Consider the following 21,186-nt stretch of genomic DNA (forward strand, 5'->3'; position numbering starts at 1 on the left):
TTACTTGGTTTGGGACAGAGACACCTTTGTCAACATGACGAAACTGCAGGAAATAAACACATGCCCCAACTGCTCGCTGCACGCTTCCTAACTATGAGAGGTTTGTTTCTTACATCATAGCTTTATCCCTTTCTACCAACCCTGAAACTGTCCTCTGACCCAGGGTTGTAAATCTTTTAATACTCAAAATCCCTAAAATGGGACTGCAGGAACCAGCAAGAGAAAAAAAAAAATTAGAAACAGAGTGAACGTTTGTTAGGCTACACTCTATGCATGCAATAGCATGAAAAAACACGACGATCGAGATCAAGTTTAGCGGGACAGAAAGTGGAGAGCGGGGGAGAAGAATGGGATGGAGTGCAGGGAGGTGAAGGCGCACTTACCATTGCCACCATATTTTTAACAGCCTTCAGACCGCATGGGAGGGGCAGGGGGGGAGAGAGAATAGGCTTTTTAATCGCATGCACAAATGCCATTCACAAAGGGTACAAGGGTTCAGGTCAACAAGAAGGATAACAGCAACAAGTGACATAAGTGCTTAACAGTTTGATGCAATCAGCGTACGCAGATTAGGCTGACCACGTGTCCATGTTCTGTGCATTGAGACCCGTATTTGCAGTATGAGGCAACACCAACTGACTGCATAGTATTTCACTTTAAGCACGGGACAGCCACGTGTTGCATGTAAACGTAACATTAATTCTCCGGGCTCACGAGCTCGGGTGCAAGAGAACAGGACTCAAGACCGTAGTTTCGACTTTGTACTTGAACGGCTGCTTGTTTCGGCTTCCGTGCTGCAATTCAACGCAGATCAAGCTGCGCTTTTGAGTTGCCAGTGCGTTAGTTATGCAATCACATATCCCCTTAAAATATTCTCTTCTAGCAAGAGCCTCATGGCGCAAAGGCATGTAAAAGTTTCAGAGAAAGTAAGAGGCGCTGTCTCAAGAGCTCTTTACACAGAACAATAGCAACAGTGTTTCGTTATTCGAGCCCAAAGAACGATTTCTATCAGATTTTTAAAAATCCAGCAGCGTTTGCTCAGGGCTGCAGGGAGGGGCCTACCCGATTGATGAGCTGCTCCCCTGCCTCGGAAGCTGTGATGAGTTTGCACAAAGCCTGGAGAGCGGGCGGCGGCAGACCTGAGGGACGGGATCAAAGGAACATCCTCATTATTCACACACACAGCACACACATTAAACCCCAAACTAAGTAGCACTAGGACTAAAACTGGGGAGTGATATGAAACGGTACAAACACTGAAGACAGAACTGCTTGGTCATGTAATCACCAAATCAGTAAAGGGCCTGACGCACCAAGCGGACGGCCGAGAACTTTGTTTCAGCATTGGTACTGTAGAAATATTGTATTAACAATATGTGTGTATGTGCTTGTTGCAAAAGAGCTGTGTGCAGTCATTGAGGAAGTGGCTGTAATAAAACTAGTTTAGGCCTGATATGATATGTGCGTTGTTTAAAGGTTACAAGAACAGAAGAGGAAGTTGCACTACGCAGAGGCCCTGACCTTGGCGTGTGTGTGTGTGTGAAGATAACGGTTTCTGCCTAGAAACAAGAACCCAAAAACCTAATGGCACTTAATGACAGAAGCTTTATGTCATAAATGTTTATGACTTGTTTATAATGTCTATGACACGATGATGACAGTGTCGTGTCACTCTTATGTAGATACCTTCAAGTAAAGTGTAACCAAATGTTCTCATTAATTATACCTTATTTCACCTACGACCCATCCACTATTAATCACAATGTTCATTTTTATCACTCGATGCGTAGATAAACTGGACGCTGAGTATCACTAAACCCACGGACGGAGCCAGCATGTTGTTTGAATCATGTGTGTCGTCTAGCATATATCAGGAATTTTGCGGTTATGAGGCTTATCCCGTATCTGATCATATTCGGGATATGATGTTTACATGGCACACGGAGAAACCATGTCATTCACATCTACGTACAGGCTCACTGACAGCTGTCTGCTTTAAGCGCATGCACCTCTATCTCTCTCTCTCTCTCTCTCTCTCTCTTACAAAACGCTTCAGTAAAAATATTGTCACGATCTGGTCGTCTTGATATGATAAAAAAGTACGCTAGGAGCACACTCTCATACACATTAAAGCGCCCATATTATGCTCATTTTCAGGTTCAGAACTGTATTTTAAAGTGCCCATATTATGCTTATTTTCAGGTTCACAACTGTATTTTAAGGTTGTACCAGAACAGGTTTACATGGTTTAATTTTCAAAAAACACCATATTTTTGTTGTATGCACAGCTCTCTCTCACTGCTGCAGCTCCTCTTTTCACCTGGTTTCTGTTTTAGCTACAGAGTGAGACTTCTTTTCATCTTCTTCTTCTGTACTATCTTTGATTGCACTCGCACATGCTCAGTAGCTCAGATGTAGAGCATGTCAGCTAACTAACTCTAGAGACAGTAAAAGAAAGGCTGTTTCTCCAACTTTGGTCAGTTACAAGGCAGGATTAGCTGGGAGACTTCTAAATGAGGGAGCACATGGAAGGAGTTCTTTTGTAGATTATGGTGAACTAGTGTGTGTTGTAGCAGTGATTTGCTATTGAGAACGAAGTAGCATGCTAACACTACGAGCTAACGGTTGTGGTTATCCAGCTCATTTCGGACTGTGACGTCACAGTCCGATTTTGAACAGCTCACTAGGAGACTGAAGGCAGGACACATTCAGAAACCGGATCTCACTCGAAACAGCATGGATGGATTTTTTTCAAAGTTTGTATGTGTGTGGAAGCTCAGAGACACAAAAGAACACCCCAAATCCCAGAAAAAGTTTTTTTTTTCATAATATGGGCACTTTAAATATTATAAGAACAGCTGATTTCTGGCACAGTAAACCTCTTCAGCGGGCAGGGCAGTTTTTGTGCCTACTTTGAAATAGAATCCTTTCTGTAGAGCTTGTTTCAGGTACATACCCAGCAGGGATTGTAAAGTGGTGCTGCACTGCTGGAGCCTGTCCCCGGGATCAGCGGTGGGAAAGAAGACCGCAGCAGGCATACCGCTGCCCACCGAGTCCAGACGGAAGCCCACAGCGGTCAGCAGCGCCTGCCAGCCAGGGACACCCCCCACCTTGTTCTCCACACTTTGCTGGGACGTATACATGGAGTTACGCTGGCCGTTCTGTATCCTCTGAAGAGACTTCTCCACCTGCAAGTACCAGCGAAGTGCAGCGTCGTCAGCATATTGGCGGATCTTTGGTTGTGACGTTTTGTATTGTGAGAAAAGTCCTGGTGTGTGTCAGGGTTATTATAGTGAGCTAAAACTAAAACTCAAAAGGAAAATGAGTAGCGAAAAACACTTTTAGTAAAGTAACACTAAAACCTTAAAGGAAAAAATCAAAAACTAAACCAGTTTAAATAAAATAAAAATGATTTTTTTTTACAGTAATTGAACTGACTTGACATTCCAGCAGATGGCGCTGTGTCGCAATTGCTTCACATTGGACAGTGCAGTAGCACGGAGATTAAACATTAAACATTGTGGCTATTCTTTAACCATGTATTTTGTCCATTTATGAAGCTATCTATACTTCTCAGACATTATACGTGGCCCTAACAAAAACTAAATATATAAAAAGAAAAAGAATCCTTTCTGAAAATAAACTAAAACCAGCTAAACAAGTGTCTCACATTTAAAAAAACTTGCATATATTTGCATTTATTGATATTTGCTATATTACTGTAGTCTTTGTTCTATTTAACACCTAAACAGATTTTCATTGCAGCACAATGTCAATGAAGTTATATACTATATACATCTAAAACCAGCAAACACTCTGAAAACTAAATAGAAATGAAATTGAAAAGTCAAAATGTGTATGGCATGTGTGTGGCTTGTGTGTGTGCATGCATCCGTCCGTGTGTGCGCGCATGCATGCGTGTGTGTGTGTGTGTGTGTATGTTTGTGTGTGCATGTGTGTGTGTGAGAGTAAGAGTGTGTGTGAGTGTACGTGTGTGTGTGTGTGTGTTTGTGTGTGTTTGTGTGTGTGGCATGTGTGTGGCTTGTGTGTGTGATTTGTGTGCGTGCATGCGTCCGTATGCGCGCATGCATGCGTATGTGTGTGTGTGTGCGTGCGTGCGTGCGTGTGTGCGTGCGTGTGCGCGTGTGTTTGTGTGTGTGTGGCATGTGTGTGGCTTGGGTGTGTGCATGCATGCGTCCGTGTGTGGCTTGGTGTGTGTGTGTGTGTGTGTGTGTGTGTGTGTGTGGCTTGTGTCTGTGTGTGTGTGTTTGTGTGTTTGTGTGTGCATGTGTGTGTTTGTGTGTGCATGTGTGTGTGTGTGCGTGTGCGCGTGCGCGTGTGCATGTCTGTCTCAATGTCTCACCAGATGGAGTAAAACTCTCAGAGCATCCCGCGCTCGGTCTGGATACTGTAGAATCTCTGCCAGTGCTTGGCCAATGAGGGAAGACGGGCTGTTGAGCTTCACATCATTACCAATCAGCATGTATCCTGGACAGAAAATAAGCAGTTAAAAAAAGAGCTCCATTACACAAAGTCATCTCTTTTTTTAATTATGGGAATGTAGAATTAACACATGAGTGAGGATTGTGTCCAACCTGCCCAGTTGGAGGGGTGCGAGTACTGCTTGCTGCTCTGGACGGTCTTCATGGCGTCTGCCAGCGCTGCACTGGCCTTGGTCCCGTTGAGCAGCGCGGTGTAGAAGGCGTGGACAAACACTTTGGAGGCTGCGACGGGGACAGGCCACAGGGACACGAGAGCGCACTGAGCCCCGGCGGCCAGGAAGGCCCTGGTCAGTCCCACCACACCGTCTGCTGTCACTTTGCTGCTGGACTCCTGGTACGACCTGTAGCCACACGAGCCATATCATTGAATTAGGAAGCTATTAACGTTTAATAGTATAACTTTTGAAGCATTATTTGCTTTTTATTATCTTCCTAGGCTATTCTATTCAATTATAATAAGTTACATTACAATTTCTTTTTTAAAACTGTGTTTTAAAACTTTCTCGTGGCAGCAATAGAGCCAGTGGTATAGAGCCAGTGGTTCCACTTTGACAAGTCTGATCCACGCACACATGACTGTCCACCAAAGGGTGACGTCGGGTTGCGTTTCTCAAAAAAGTTGAATCTGTCTCAACTTTTCTCACCCCCTGTAGCTTAAACACACTATCCCCTATTCAAAAATGAATGGGAAGACCTGCGTTTTCGGAAGAACGTCTGACAACCGCTGCAGTTTATGTGAACACAGCCTTAGATAAAAAAAATAACTTAATTACTGCCATAGGAATATAATACAATATCATTTTAGGACCTAAATCAACACATAGACCACTAAGTAAATGTGTATCCTGTAATCAGCCAACTAGTCTATATTGACAAAGATTAATTTAGGGGATCTGCCGGATGTCCCGTCCCCTTCCTCTGTCTCTGTGTTGGCGTTCTAACCTCCGGTGGATTTCTGAGGACTATGGTTAACTGCTCCTCAGATCTCTGCAGGGTAAATCCAGACAGCTAGCTAGACTATCTGTCCAATCTGAATTTTCTGTTGCACGACTAAAACAAAATCTGAACGTACACGTGTTCCACCAAAACAAGTTCCTTCCAGAGGCTACTTTGCCGAGGCACCAACCAGCCAACCTACCCCAGCACCACCAGCTTGACGGGCAACCTCAGGTCCAATATATCCGCAGCTGTGAGCAGGAACTCCTGCAGGGGCGGGCTGTCACATATGCTCTCCACGTCACTGCTGTCGTCCTGCATGTGAAGAGACTCGGGGATGGTGTAGCCGCTTCCAATGGAGCCCTTCCTGCCTCGGCCACTGCTGCCTCTTCTCCCCCCTGCACCTCTCCCCACGGTCCCAACTCCCACGTTGGCACCTGCTCCACCGGGCACGCTCTCAGAGTTTGGGGTGAGCACCAGAGCCGCTAGTTTCCAGGAAATGTGGGTGGCAAAGTGGGCACACTCGGCCTGTGTGAGGGCACTCATCACCCGCTCCTTGGTGGCAGCAGTGCCAGCCAGCGGTTGGCAGCCCAGCAGCTCAGCCACCATCAGGGCCTCCTCCTCTGCAGAGGGCATGGGTCCCCACAGCCAGCGGTCCATCACGGGCGAGGGCAGGCGAGGGTTCCCCACCACCGCCGCCATCGAGACACCGCCACACGGAGCCGGTCCAGGGCGCCGAGAGTGAGCCTAGGAGCACAAAAACAAAAGGTTACATTGATTTGTAACAGATGGCTTCTTAGCACCCTGAAATAAAAATAGGAGTTTTGGTTACACTTTATTCGAAGGGGTGTGCATAAGACTGACATGATTCATAAAGACTCATTCATGTTCATGACAGTTGTCATGTCAGTCTAATGTGCATTAAAAAAAAAAAAAACATAATCTAAAACATCTATTAACACACTCACTAACCATTAAAGGTACTTTTATTTGTCAAATACATGTTGCGAAATTCATTCTCTGCATTTAACCCATCCCTTAGGGAGCAGTGGGCAGCCAATCACAGCGCCCAGGGACCAACTCCAGATCTGAGCCAGTACCTTGATCAAGGGCACTGACTCGAGAACCTAGTATCTGGTTTTTGATGGTGGGGGAAACCCACACAAACATGGGGAGAACATTCAAAATGCACATAGAAAGGCCCCAAATGATCTGGATTCGAACCCAGAACCTTCTTGCTGTGAGGCCACAGTGATAACCATTGGGCCACCATGCTGCCTAGGGCAGGGGTCACCAACCTTTTCTAAACTGAGAGCTACTTCATGGGTATTGAGTCATACGAAGGGCTACCAGTTTGATACACTCTTCTGAAATAACAAATGTGCTCAGTTTGCTTTTAGTTATTTATGATTATTAATGATTAATGATAGTTCTATATGATTATTAATAGTTATATATGGTTATTAATGATTAATGACGCTCATCTGTGTGAAGACACTGATCACGTTAATGATTTCTCACAATTATCAACAATGACTTAACAAGGTGGGAACAGATAATATCAATATTTAGTTTTCATTTTTAGAACAGGCCTGAGGGCTCCTCATGTGGTCCTTGGGGGCTACCTGGTGCCCGCGGGCACCGCGTTGGTGACCCCTGGCCTAGGGCATGTCTATATCATTATAGGTATAAATGCATGCATATTACATTAATGTACATCACAACTTGCCACAGCATAGTTACAAGCTTAAGATAACTAAAGACTAAAACCAACCCCCTATTTGTTTTTGGTGGGTTATGTCATTGTCATTTTATTTATTTTATTTTATACAATGAAATTGCGGGAACTTGCAAAAATTGCGGTTTGATGAAAAATAAAAAAAAAAACAGTGATGATTTGTCTTCTGTAAGCTGTACCTATATGAGCTGTTGTTTTGTTTTCATATTTGCAAATAAAAATTGAAATCACAAAAGTATGGCATTATATTTTTTTAGTCACGTGAAGGAGAAGGCCAACCTTTGCGCTGGTTCCAAGGCCATGGATGGAGGGAACAGCGATGAGGCTGAAGCGCTCGTACAGGTATTCGTTGGACGAGCTTCCTTTGAGCAAAGCGAAGGGGATGAGGTACAGCTCCCCCTCCAGCACCAGCACCAGCTGCCTGTGTCTGCCGACGGGCCCGCTGGAGTGCATCAAGCCCTGTTAGACAAAAAGGCTTAGTGCAAGGAAAATACTCATACTTCTCTCTCTAACACACAACTACAGCAACAGCCAGGCACAGAGGAAGCCCTCACCCCCTCCATGGGCGCGATGAGCAGATCGTAAAGGGCCCGGAGCGGAGGCTTCCCGAGGTTGCTGGAGCGACGAGGCAGCGAAGAGTTCCCGTCTTTGGCAGGTGACATGGTGTTACTGAACAGGCTGGTCATGCTCTGGCAACTCCTGCACAAACACAACAAACACAACGTCAAGAAATACTGTTTTTTTAGTGTCAACCTCATACTTTTACGTTGCAGACCCAAGGCCCTGTTTCACACATCATGCATTAACAGTTAGTTTACATGTTTGTATCCTGTACATGTGTAATGATATCTGTAATGATATGATATTGTAAAGTAGGGGCAGGACTTTATAAGCGTTATTCTTCTGCCTGCACCGTCTCAAACTCTCTCTTTTTTTTTGTTTGCTCTTTAATGGAATCGGATTGATTTGCCCGTTTTTTTTTCTTCTTCTACAGTATGTTGATTGTTCAAGATTAAAAAAAATAAAAAATGAAACAGAAAGCTCCCTAAACGTATGAATGGTCAATTTGTCTTTTTTCAAGATCATTTTTTGGGCATTTTTAGGCCTTTATTGACAGGACAGCTGAAGAAATGAAAGGGTAGAGAGAGAGGTGGGAATGACATGCAGTAAAGGGCCGCTGGTCGGAGTCGAACACGCGGCCGCTGCGTCGAGGAGAAAACCTCTATATATGGCGCCCAGCTCTACCAACTGAGCTATCCGGGCGCCCTTTTTCTGTTCCTTTCCTCCAGATCTACACATAGTCAAGAATTTCATAATTGGAAGGCCAGGGGCGGAGCGGGGAGGTGGATTCAGGGGCTCCGAGTCTTTTAGGTTTTTTAATACCTGTTATAACTGTTCTATGATACTACTACTGATTTGCTATTCCCTAAAGAAGTCTCATATAATTGAGTACATTAAAAACACCGTGAAATAATCGAAGACTCTATTAGAAATATATGCATGTAAACAACCATGTATACAGCATGTAAACACGGGTCTCGTGTGTCAAACTGTCCTTTAACATCAAACCATGCTGCTGTAATAAATACGTGTTGGGAACGTGGCCTACGAGCTACATGTCTAACTCGCTTCATATGTTACATCAGATTGTAATTTATTTATTTGAACAGGGACAGTGCACAAAAAAAAACATAATAGATGTCTTGTGCCAGGTTGTAGCAAATAGCTAGTTTCCGCCCGTTGTCCCTGGGCAGGTAGATGGCACAATAAAATACAGACAAAGTATTTACAGTATGCAATACAGATACATAAAGTCATACAAATCTACAGTCCCCCTATCCCACCCCATCTAGAGCTAAAATTAGACCCTCTTAGCTCTGTAGGAAGAGTATTCCACTGATTTATAGCCACAAAGGAAAATGATGTGAGACACAAAACTCAGCCACTGTACTCTTCTGAGTGTGTGTGTGTTTTTGTGTGTGTGTGTGTGTGTGTGTGTGTGTGTGTGTGTGTGGCAGCAGTACTAGGCTGCATGAGAAGAGCTGCGATCCAACCCTCTCATCATACAGCAGAGGCCCGTCTTTCTTTTTCTAACATGCTCGCTGTCATGTAAAGTCTCACAGAGTGAAAGAAAGATGAAGGCAGGCCATACTGGTTCTCCATTGAGTAATCCCTCTGGGAACACATATCCAACTATAAAGCACGTTGTGTGTGTGTGTGTGTGTGTGTGTGTGTGTCCGTCCGTTGTCTTTCATATATCTCGAGTACCTTTCATCGTTTGGAATTTGGAGCAGTTGGGACAGTGTTGAATATTAACCCTTGTGTTGTCTTCCCAGTCGACCATGATGCAACTTTTTGATTTTCTGCGTCAAAATGTAAAAAAAACCTTTTTGTCAAGTTTCTGTCAATATTTTTCTGCGCTGTTTTGACATTTTTGTCACTTTTCCCATGTTTGTGTCACTTTTTCAAAAATTTCTCACTTTTTCTGGCGTTTTTGAAGATTTTCCTGACGTTTTTGTCACTTTTTTTGTCACTTTATTGACATTTTTTCCCTACATTTTTCAACGTTCTGTTATCAATTTTTCTTTACATGCTATAAAATTTAATAAAACACCCAAATTCAATGAAAGTAGTGAACTGATCATTTATTGTGAATGGTGAAGAGCGTTGTAGGGAACCATCCACGTTATTTTGTTTTAACATTTGGTTGAAAGAAACCCAAATTTCTGATATAGAAACTTTTTGAAAATGGGTCAAATTTGATCCCAGGAAACAACATGAGGGTTAATAAATATGAATTAAACTAAGCAACCGCACAATAAAGGTTGAGGGGAAAAAACAGGGGTACGTGAGTTCCTCTGGCAGGGCTTTGGGGGTCACATACTACTGAGAAAATGATGTCAATAAGGAAAGCTCCACTAGATGGCAGTATTGCACTGTGGTTAGTCTAGTGCAGACACATGAAGCTCGCCAGAATAACCGGAGAGCAGGGCTCATCCCATCTTTACAGGGACCTTTCTCTACATACATATCACACAGAGCTGCAACATGATGAAAAATGAGATTGTGAGTGTCTTCAACAAATAGAACCGAGAGAGAGCCAAGCCACTGCTACTACTGCGACATCAATGCCCTCCCGGTGAGTATTTTTGCAGCAGTAACAGAAATCAGGTAACAGCCCTGTGTGTTTGAGGCATGTCTGCTGTGTGACAGCTCCCTGCTCGAGTAAAGGCACACAACACACTAAGTCTGCAACTAACGATTGTTTTCTCGATTAATGGAGAAGCTGTTTGGTGTATAAAATGTCAGAAAATGTTTCCATATGTAACATCTAGTATTGACCTACGCTATGCAAACCACGGACATTGGCGAACATCAAGGAAGGTCACTGGTAATGTAGACTTTGTGTCTGTGTCTACACATGTTTACATATTTTCGTGTGAGTTTGCGTGTTAAGTAGTTGGAACTGTAATATGTCTATGTAGTTGTTTAAAAAGTCAAGATTCTAAGTAAAAAAAAAAGGTAACACTTAACTTGAAGGTATCAACATAATCGTGACGTGACACTGTCATAACTATAACATGAGTCATGACACTGTCATGAACGTGTCATAAACGTTGTGAACAAGTCATAAACGTTTACATTCTTGATTATGACAACTTGGCATTAATCTAAGTGACATTACCAGAAGTTGTCTTGGTCATGACAAGTTGACATTGTTGGGGATGTCCTTATTAAGACAACATGACATTAAACAGGATGACATTATGTCAAGTTGTCATGACAAAGACATCTTCTGGTAATGTCATCCTGGTTAATGTCAAGTTGTCTTAATGAGGACACTCCAAAGAAATGTAATGTCAATTTGTCATGACAAAGACATCCCAAACAATGTCAAGTTGTCATGACCAAGACAACTTCTGGTAATGTCACTTTGATTAATGTCAAGTTGTCATAATCAAGACATCCCAAACAATGTCAACTTGTCATGACAAAAACCGAATGACACTTAATGACAGAAGTCAATAACGTTTATGACTTGTTTACAACGTTTATGACACGTTCATGACAGTGTCATGTCATAGATATGACAGTGTCATGTCACGATTATGTCGATACCTTCAATTAAAGTGTTACTAAAAAAACAAAAATGTCATTCTCTGGTCTTAACTAATAGTCAAAATAATTCATAATGTTAAAAATTTAAAATTTGGTATAATGTCATGTAAATTAGGTATATTGACCATGAATAAAATAAACAAAAAACGTTAAAAAAGTGACCAAAACGTTTAAAAAAGTGTCAAAAGCATCGAAAAAAGGGACAAAATTGTCAGGAAAAGCGGCAATTTGTTCTGGGTCAATTATGACCCCGAATGACAACAAGTTCATGGTCAACGGGAAGACAACACAAGGGTTAACATAAAAAAAAATGACTCAAACCGATTCATTGATTATCAAAATAGTTGTAGAGGTAATCAATTCATCTTTGCAACTCTACGACATACTGGGAACTGGGCTGATTGTGGCCGTGGGGTTAGAAGCCTTGGGCGCTGCAGGCACACAGGGCCGAGCTTTACGGCCACAGCTCTCCATCTGTTCCACCAGCCACCCCCCCCACCTCCCGGCCACTGGCTTCCCTCCAGCCTCCCGACACTCTTGTCTCTCTCCCAGGCCCTGGCAGGAGCCGAGCTCCATGGGAAAGCAAACAATCGTTTGTTAGCCTGACAGGGAGAATGAGAGAGGAGGCAAGGGAGAAGCCAAAGAGAAGGTGAGTGTCAAGTGTAGAGGGAAGTTGCGAAAAGAAAAGACTGAGAGTGGGGACGCTGAGGGTGAAGAAAGCATTCAGAGCCCGCTTATTTTGGGTGCCACCGTGTGTTGAAATAGGACTTATGGTGCGTTCTTTTTGTCCACCGAAGTCGATTTACGAGTCGTTTTCCGGAGTTACGAACCGGAAGTTGCAAAAAGAACGCCCCCAAGGTCGTATAAATTCGAGTATATAATATATATATAATCCGAGTTCACTTTCAAAGATGGCTACGTCGTGCATCACACGTAGTAAACATTGTGGTTTTCTAGAATTTTAAGCACTTTTGTTGTTGTTGTTGTAACCAAATGAAGAAGTCGTACACATAGCGCTGTATACTGCTACCTATAGGCATGTCTCTACAGTCTTATTAGGAGTTAAACATAGTGCTGTATACTGCTACCTATAGACATGTCTCTACAGTCTTATTAGGAGTTAAACATAGTGCTGTATACTGCTACCTATAGGCATGTCTCTACAGTCTTATTAGGAGTTAAACATAGTGCTGTATACTGCTACCTATAGGCATGTCTTTACAGTCTTATTAGGAGTTAAACATAGCGCTGTATACTGCTACCTATAGGCATGTCTCTATAGTCTTATTAGGAGTTAAACATAGTGCTGTATACTGCTACCTATAGGCATGTCTCTACAGTCTTATTAGGAGTTAAACATAGTGCTGTATACTGCTACCTATAGGCATGTCTCTACAGTCTTATTAGGAGTTAAACATAGTGCTGTATACTGCTACCTATAGGCATGTCTCTACAGTCTGATTAGGAGTTAAACATAGTGCTGTATACTGCTACCTATAGGCATGTCTCTACAGTCTTATTAGGAGTTAGACATAGTGCTGTATACTGCTACCTATAGGCATGTCTTTACAGTCTTATTAGGAGTTAAACATAGCGCTGTATACTGCTACCTATAGGCATGCCTCTACAGTCTTATTAGGAGTTAAACATAGTGCTGTATACTGCTACCTATAGGCATGTCTCTACAGTCTTATTAGGAGTTAAACATAGTGCTGTATACTGCTACCTATAGGCATGTCTCTACAGTCTTATTAGGAGTTAGACATCACACCCGTGTTGAAAACACCTATTTATGAACTTTAATATCCAAAGGAAAATAAACTCGAAATGTAATAGCACAACATGGTGTCAACATATAAAAAAAACCAAAAAAGCACTTTTAAGCCGGAGAGCAGAGTTCACCATCCATCCATCCATCTTCGTCCGCTTATCCCCAAACTTCCCTTTCCCGAGCAACATTAACCAGCTCCGACTGGGGGATCCCGAGGCGTTCCCAGGCCAGGTTGGAGATATAATCCCTCCACCTAGTCCTGGGTCTTCCCCGAGGCCTCCTCCCAGCTGGACGTGCCTGGAACACCTCCCTGGGGAGGCGCCCAGGGGGCATCCTTACTGGATGCCCGAACCACCTCAACTGGCTCCTTTCGACGCAAAGGAGCAGCGGCTCTACTCCGAGCTCTTCACGGATGACTGAGCTTCTCACCCTATCTCTAAGGGAGACGCCAGCCACCCTCCTGAGGAAACCCATTTCAGCCGCTTGTACCCTGGATCTCGTTCTTTCGGTCATGACCCTGCCTTCATGACCATAGGTGAGGGTAGGAACGAAAACTGACCGGTAGATCGAGAGCTTTGCCTTCTGGCTAAGCTCTCTTTTCGTCAGCAGTGCGATAGATTGAATGTAATACCGCACCCGCTGCGCCCGATTCTCCGACCAATCTCCCGCTCCATTGTCCCTCACTCATGAACAAAACCCCAAGGTACTTGAACTCCTTCACTTCGGGTAAGGACTCATTCCCTACCTGGAGAAGGCATTCCATCGGTTTCCTGCTGAGAACCATGGCCTCAGATTTAGAGGTGCTGATCCTCATCCCAACCGCTTCACACTCGGTTGCGAACCGATCCAGTGAGTGCTGAAGGTCGCAGGCCGATGATGCCATCAGGACCACATCATCTGCAAAGAGCAGCGATGAGATACCCAGCCCACCAAACTGCAACCCCTCCCCACCCCGACTACGCCTCAATATCATGTCCATAAATATTACAAACAGGATTGGTGACAAAGCGCAGCCCTGGCGGAGGCCAACCCTCACCTGAAACGAGTCCGACTTACTACCGAGAACCCGGACACAGCTCTCACTTTGGTCATACAGAGATTGGATGGCCCTGAGTAGAGACCCCCTCACCCCATACTCCCGCAGCCCCTCCCACAGTATCTCCCGGGGGACCCGGTCATACGCCTTCTCCAAATCCACAAAACACATTCAGACCGGTTGGGCATACTCCCAGGCTCCCTCCAGGATCCTTGCGAGAGTGAAGATCTGGTCCGTTGTTCCACGACCAGGACGGAATCCGCATTGTTCCTCCTCAACCCGAGGTTTGACTATCGGCCGAACCCTCCTTTCCAGCACCTTGGAGTAGACTTTACCAGGGAGGCTGAGAAGTGTGATACCCCTATAATTGGCACACACCCTCTGGTCCCCCTTTTTAAAAAGGGGAACCACCACCCCAGTCTGCCACTCCTTTGGCACCGTCCCAGACTTCCACGCAATGTTGAAGAGGCGTGTCAACCAGGACAGCCCCTCCACACCCAGAGCCTTGAGCATTTCTGGACGGATCTCATCAATCCCCGGGGCTTTGCCACCGTGTAGTTGTTTGACTACATCAGTGAATTCCGCCTGGGAAATCAACGACAATCCCCCATTATCCTCCAGCTCTGCCTCTAACATAGAGGGCGTATTAGTCAGATTCAGGAGTTCCTCAAAGTGCTCCTTCCACCGCCCTATTACCTCCTCAGTTGAGGTCAACAGTGTCCCATCCTTACTGTACACAGCTTGGATGGTTCCCCGCTTCCCCCTCCTGAGGTGGCGAACAGTTTTCCAGAAGCACTTTGGTGCTGACCGAAAGTCCTTCTCCATGTCTTCTACAAACCTCTCCCACACCCGCTGCTTTGCCTCTTTCACGGCAGAGGCTGCAGCCCTTCGGGCCCTTCGGTACCCTGCAACTGCCTCCGGAGTCCTCCGGGATAACATATCCCGGAAAGACTCCTTCTTCAGTCGGACGGCTTCCCTGACCACCGGTGTCCACCACGGTGTTCGTGGGTTACCGCCCCTTGAGGCACCTAAGACCCTAAGACCACAGCTCCTCACCACAGCTTCAGCAATGGAAACTTTGAACATTGTCCACTCGGGTTCAATGCCCCCAGCCTCCACAGGGATGCACGAAAAGCTCCGCCGGAGGTGTGAGTTGAAAGTCTGTTGGACAGGGGTCTCCTCCAGACGTTCCCAATTTACCCGCACTACACGTTTGGGCTTACCAGGTCTGTCCAGAGTCTTCCCCCACCCTCTGACCCAACTCACCACCAGATGGTGATCGGTTGACAGCTCTGCCCCTCTCTTCACCCGAGCGTCCAAAACATACGGCCTCAGATCAGATGAAACGATTATGAAATCGATCATTGACCTTCGGCCTAGGGTGCTCTGGTACCAGGTACACTTATGAGCATCTCTATGTTCGAACATGGTGTTCGTTATAGACAATCCATGACTAGCACAGAAGTCCAACAACAAACAACCACTCTGGTTTAGATCAGGGAGGCCGTTCCCCCCAATCACGCCTCTCCAGGTGTCTCCATCATTGCCCACGTGTGCGTTGAAGTCCCCCAGCAGAACAATGGAGTCCCCCACTGGAGCCCCATACAGGACTCCAGTCAAGGTCTCCAAGAAGGCCGAATACTCCGAACTCCTGTTTGGTGCATATGCACAAACAACAGCCAGAGTTTTCCCCCCCACAACCCGCAGGCGTAGGGAGGCGACCCTCTCGTCCACCGGGGTAAACTCCAACACAGCGGTGCTCAGCCGGGGGCTTGTGAGTATCCCCACACCCGCCCGGCGCCTCACACCCTGGGCAACTCCGGAGAAGAAAACAGTCCAACCCCTATCCAGGAGTATGGTTCCAGAACCAAGACTGTGCGTAGAGGTAAGCCCCACCAGATCTAACCGGTAGCGCTCCACCTCCCGCACCAGTTCCGGCTCCTTCCCCCACAGAGAGGTGACGTTCCACGTCCCCAGAGCCAGCGTCTGCCGCCCGGGTCTGGTCCGTCGAGGCACCTGACCTTCACTGCCACCCATGTGGCATCGCACCCGACCCCAACGGTTCCTCCCACAGGTGGTGGGCCCATGGGCTGAGCAGAGTTCACGTCGGGGCGAAAACAAAATACTATCACCCAGGAAATGCTCGTTGTTTTTCAAATTCGCCACACTTTCGCCGCATAAATTGCCGATTTCCGCGCAAAATATGCGTGGCTTGCATGATTTCATAATCCCCGCATTTTCCTTGCAAAAAAGTCCCATAATACAGTATATCTTAGCAGAAAGTTGAAAAATGTTGCATTTACTTCACACAAGAGCAGCCATTTCCCCCTGTTGCCATGGGAACGTTATGAAGTGACGTAATTATGCGACGTGAACATCATCGAAAAGCAGGGTGTTGGGGGGGAATTACTTTTTTTCTTCTCTTTTTCATCAAACCGCAGTTTTTGCAAGTTCCCGCAATTTCATTGCATAAAATTGAATAAATATCCCACATATTCCATCGCATTTTTTAAGAAAACGTGCCGCATAATCAAGGATTTTTGCACGCAACAATCACAAAAAAACTCTCTTAAATAAACTTTCTGGAAGGACTGCATATAATGTTATCACTTATAAGCTCGACAATATAAGTGTGCAATATAATAATCATTAAATAACATAAATGAGACCATAAACAACATACAGTATGTGGCTCCTACAACACCCTCTGCAGTACGCCTAATATTGCTTAATTAGGCTTTCCACACTGACCTAATTTCTAGCTTCGATGTAAAAGGTTGCTGAACTCAGCTCTTTTGATGCCTGTTCTATCGGTGCTTACTGCTTCTTCACTGACAACTTCATCAACATCCTCAAACAATCTCATTACGCTTTTATCACTGCGCATACAAACGTATTCAATTAGACACTGAGGGGATTAGACACAGGGAGACTTCCATCATCACCTTCTCATAGTAATCCTTCCAGGCTCCCTGGTTTAGAAGATTAGATCTGTGTTCAAAACAGGGCAATCGATGAGAACACCAAATGAAGATATCACACTAGGAATAGGGCTGTAATGATACAAGAGCTGCAGTGATTAATCGATTAGTTGTCAACTAATCACCCATGCACTTTCACTGTTAAATTGAATGCAGTATAGAGGTGGATGAACAATGTCTTTGTCATTGTGTATGTTTGTTTTGCCAATGTAAATGTAACCATTATGTGTACCTTTTAATTTATAGTAAATGAATGCTGTATGACTGCTGGCTTTCTCTATGTTAATGTGGCCATATTATGCTCATTTTCAGGTTCATAATTGTATTTTGAGGTTGTACCAGAATATGTTTACATGGTTTAATTTTCAAAAAACACCATATTTTTGTTGTACTGCACATTGCTGCACCTCCTCTTGTCACCCTGTGTTCAGGTCTCTGTTTTAGCTACAGAGTGAGACCTCTCAACTTCTGTAACATCTTTGTTGTCAGTCGCACATGCTCAGTAGCTAGGTAAGGACTACATAAGCTAGCTAGCTGTTTCTCCAACTTCAGTCAGTACAAGGCAGGATTAGCCGGGAGACTTCTTCTAAATGAGGGCGCACTTCGCACTTAGCGTGGAATACCTGCAGAACAGGGACATGGAAGTGGTTCTATACAATTTATTTTGTAGATTAGGGTAGATTAGGGTGATTAGGTTGTGTGTTGTAGCAGAGTTTTGCCATTAAGAACGAGCTAGCATAGCTAACGGTTAGCCCCCTCGTTTCGGATAGTGACGTAGAAAGCCGTGCAGATTTTGACCAGCTCACCCGGAGACTGAAGGCAGGACACATTCAGAAACCGTATCTCACTCAGAAAAGCATGGATGGGTTTATTTCAAAGTGTGTATGCGTTTGGAAGCACCAGAGACACAAAATAACACCCCAAATCCCAGAAAAAGTGATTTTTTTCATAATATGGCCCCTTTAAAATTGGGCATGTGATATTGGTTTATATCAATCGCATTGTGGCAGACTTTGTGATATTAGCAAATATATCGTTGTCCAAAGAATCAATATAATTATTTACATTAACCAGGAAGCACTGACCTTCAAATGTAAGTAGATTTTTTCTTGTAGCTACTTCAATTTAAATGTCATTCAGAGTGTATTGTATTTTAGTCCTTTTTCTAAAATATGAGTAATTGTGGAAATACTGAGGTATTCAAACCACTAATAGCTTAAATCTTAACACGAAATATGATAGTGGGAATGGAAGTCAAAGTGAGAAGTGAAAAGCACATGCATGTACATGTTCATTGTCTGACACCAACCCCCCAGGATGGATGGCATGAAATGACAATGAGCTTTTCTTCATTTTCTCTTTGCTTTAACATCGTGATCGACGATAGGCTCCTAAGCGCGAGGAGCTTTTATAATTCACCGTTTTCTTGAGGCCCAAAAGAATGAGCGGATTATTACCGGCAGCCCATTAAAGGGGGCTTAATGAGCACCGAGACTCAATTAAAGCTGGAATTACCCTCTCATCAAAGAGCAGCTCAACTGTGGACGAGGACAGGGAAATATGACCCAGACACACACACACACACACACACACACACACACACACACACACACACACACACACACACACACACACACACACACACACACTCAATTGGTATACATTACCAATCAGCGCAAAGTAAATGAAGACTTTGCACAGTATCGTTTGCCAGGGGCAGACTCACTGAATACCCACAGTCATAAAGCTGCACAGCAAACAAACAGAGACAGGGCAAACATCTTAAAACCATATCGGGGTCTGGCACGCACACACACGCACACACACAGGCAGTTGATAAAGGCTTCTCTCACACACACACACACACAGTTGATAAGGGCTTTAACAGCTTGGCTCTACTCAGTCTATTTAATAAGGAGGATTCACATGCTGCCTCGGCGCTGGCTAAACAATGGAGAAAATACTCCTCTCACAGATGATCCACAAAACCTGTGAATCTCTATAGCCAGGCCGATGTTGTTGTTAATCTTTTTGTGTGTGTGTGTATGGAAAAGTGGGTCTTGGCAGTGCTTGTTGATTAAGAGCGTCTCACAGTGTGAGAGTGTAGGAAACGTTCAGGTGATGATCCTACCTGTTGAACAGGTTGTTTCTGGACACCATGCGCAGGAAGCCTGTTGGATCAGTGACTGAGTTAAGCTTGTTGTTGAGCTCCTCAAATTGTTGGTCCAACAAATCTCCCGCCTCGCTCTCCGTCTCGCTGCTCGAACATCCTCTGAAAGAGAGAGAGAGACGGAGATGAGCGAGAGACATGTTGGCAAGAAAAAGACACTTCAGCAAAGAAGACAATGCCGAGACTTACATTGTTCTTCTGCGGATGAGTCAACTACACACACACTGTACAACGCACACACACACACTTGGCCTAATTTTCCCAGGCTTGGTCCAACACCCTGATGATAAGCAGAGTTAAATCCTTTTATTATAATGCTGCTGATGCTGATCCAGTCAGTGGGGACTCAACCCCCCCCCCCAATCTACCCTCTTCATGCCTGAACCTCTCCTCTAATGCACCCACATCATGCCACTCTTAAGTCAGCTCATGCTCCCAATACCCCCACTTTATTTAAATCCTCGCAGAATGGGTCTCATTCGAGATTCATTCTTGTGGGGAGTTAGGCCTGGGCGATATGTAGAAAATCAAATATCACAATATTTTTAACCAGGCAAATAACACAACTGGGAGAACAGTCTGGAAAGTTTCCGAAAAGTACATCACTTTACTGTAACGCAGCCTGGGAATACGGGAAAAGAGAACACTTGTGTCATATCACGCTATTACAATATCCAAAATCTAAGACGATATCTAGTCTCATATAGGGCTGCGCAATCAATCGCAATTTTATCCAAATCGCGATATGGACTCACTAGTGCAATATCCAAATCGCAGGGGGGTGCAATATTTGTTAAAGGCAAAATATGTGTCAAACCATTCAAAAATAAAGTAGTGCTGCAGAGACGTCCCGGCCTACGAATCCTACAGACTAAAGAAAAGAAATCTTTGTGGGGCGACCTCTAGCTCACCCAGTAAGAGTGTGTGCCCCATGAGTCCATTGCAGCGGCTCGGGTTCAAATCCGACTTGTGGCCCTTTGCTGCGTCTCATCCCCTCTCTCTCCCCCCTTTCCTGTCTGGCCACTGTCAGTATCAAATAAAGGGAAAAGCCTCCAAAAAATTATCTTAAAAAATCTTAAACAACCTTTGTTTGGTATAGATCATCGCAAAAATCACACTAGTAATCATTTTCATATTTTTCATGAAAATGAGAATAATGAGACAAAACTGATAATTCGCTCCAATATCGTGAATCAAATCGCAATCGCAATATCAGTCAAAATAATTGTAATGAGATATTTCCCTCATGTTGTGCAGCCCTAGTCTCACATAACGATATATCGATTGATATTGATATATTGCCCAGCCCTATGGGGAGAACATACCGGCAGACCTGTGTCTACAATGCACTTTTAAAAAGATGACTACCATATAGACTGTAAATATATAACGGACGTAGCATCCATGACGTCACCCATTGGTTTGTGGACTGCCGTTTTGAAGCCTCAAGTTTGGCATTAAGTGGAGGATGACGCGGCCAAGCCAGTGTTGGTAATGGTTTCATGACGCTGTGCTAAGCTAAATGCTGAAGATGAAAAGTTGCTGATTTTCAGTCCCTTCTGAAGCAAGCCATCCAACGGAGATTTACCAGCAGGTAAACGCGGATGAGGTAAAAAATAAATAAAAATCAACAAACTTTCACTTAAATTACCAGCTAACACTAGCGGTAGGTAGGTAGCTAGCTAGCTTGGTTGCAGAACGCTGAACAAGACATTTTTAGGCAACCAAAATGTTCCAGTTAACTTTGATGAAGTGAAAACACACCGTGAGAGGGTCAACGTTGAGGTCTGTTTTAATGTCCACAGTGTTAGCATGGTTAGCATTGCTAAGCCTCTGTCCTGATTGACCGGTCCTAAAGCATCCCCTGCTTTATCGTCTATTTTAAAATAAATGGGAGCATCATTTACTAAATGAACATCATGCTGTGTTGAAG

The 21,186-nt window shown here is 44.4% G+C and overlaps 1 protein-coding gene across 4 annotated transcripts in view; it reads right to left on the minus strand.

Moving 5' to 3' along the window:
• The window catches only part of LOC114555278 (tetratricopeptide repeat protein 28), a 386,074-nt gene that overhangs the window by 6,243 nt on the left and 358,645 nt on the right, over positions 1-21,186 (minus strand). For 3 of the 4 annotated variants that reach the window (XM_028577569.1, XM_028577568.1, XM_028577566.1), the window contains 9 exons: positions 19,215-19,355; positions 7,731-7,875; positions 7,456-7,635; positions 5,641-6,185; positions 4,596-4,843; positions 4,364-4,488; positions 2,957-3,188; positions 1,063-1,139; positions 384-407 (listed from right to left, as the gene is read on the minus strand). In XM_028577569.1, the coding sequence (XP_028433370.1) occupies positions 384-407; positions 1,063-1,139; positions 2,957-3,188; positions 4,364-4,488; positions 4,596-4,843; positions 5,641-6,185; positions 7,456-7,635; positions 7,731-7,875; positions 19,215-19,355 (1,717 nt within the window). The remainder of the gene's footprint in view (positions 1-383; positions 408-1,062; positions 1,140-2,956; positions 3,189-4,363; positions 4,489-4,595; positions 4,844-5,640; positions 6,186-7,455; positions 7,636-7,730; positions 7,876-19,214; positions 19,356-21,186) is intronic. The other variant, XM_028577567.1, reaches the window with a different exon arrangement.

Source organism: Perca flavescens, chromosome 5 (genome assembly GCF_004354835.1).
Source record: "Perca flavescens isolate YP-PL-M2 chromosome 5, PFLA_1.0, whole genome shotgun sequence".
Taxonomy (NCBI): Eukaryota; Metazoa; Chordata; class Actinopteri; order Perciformes; family Percidae; genus Perca; species Perca flavescens.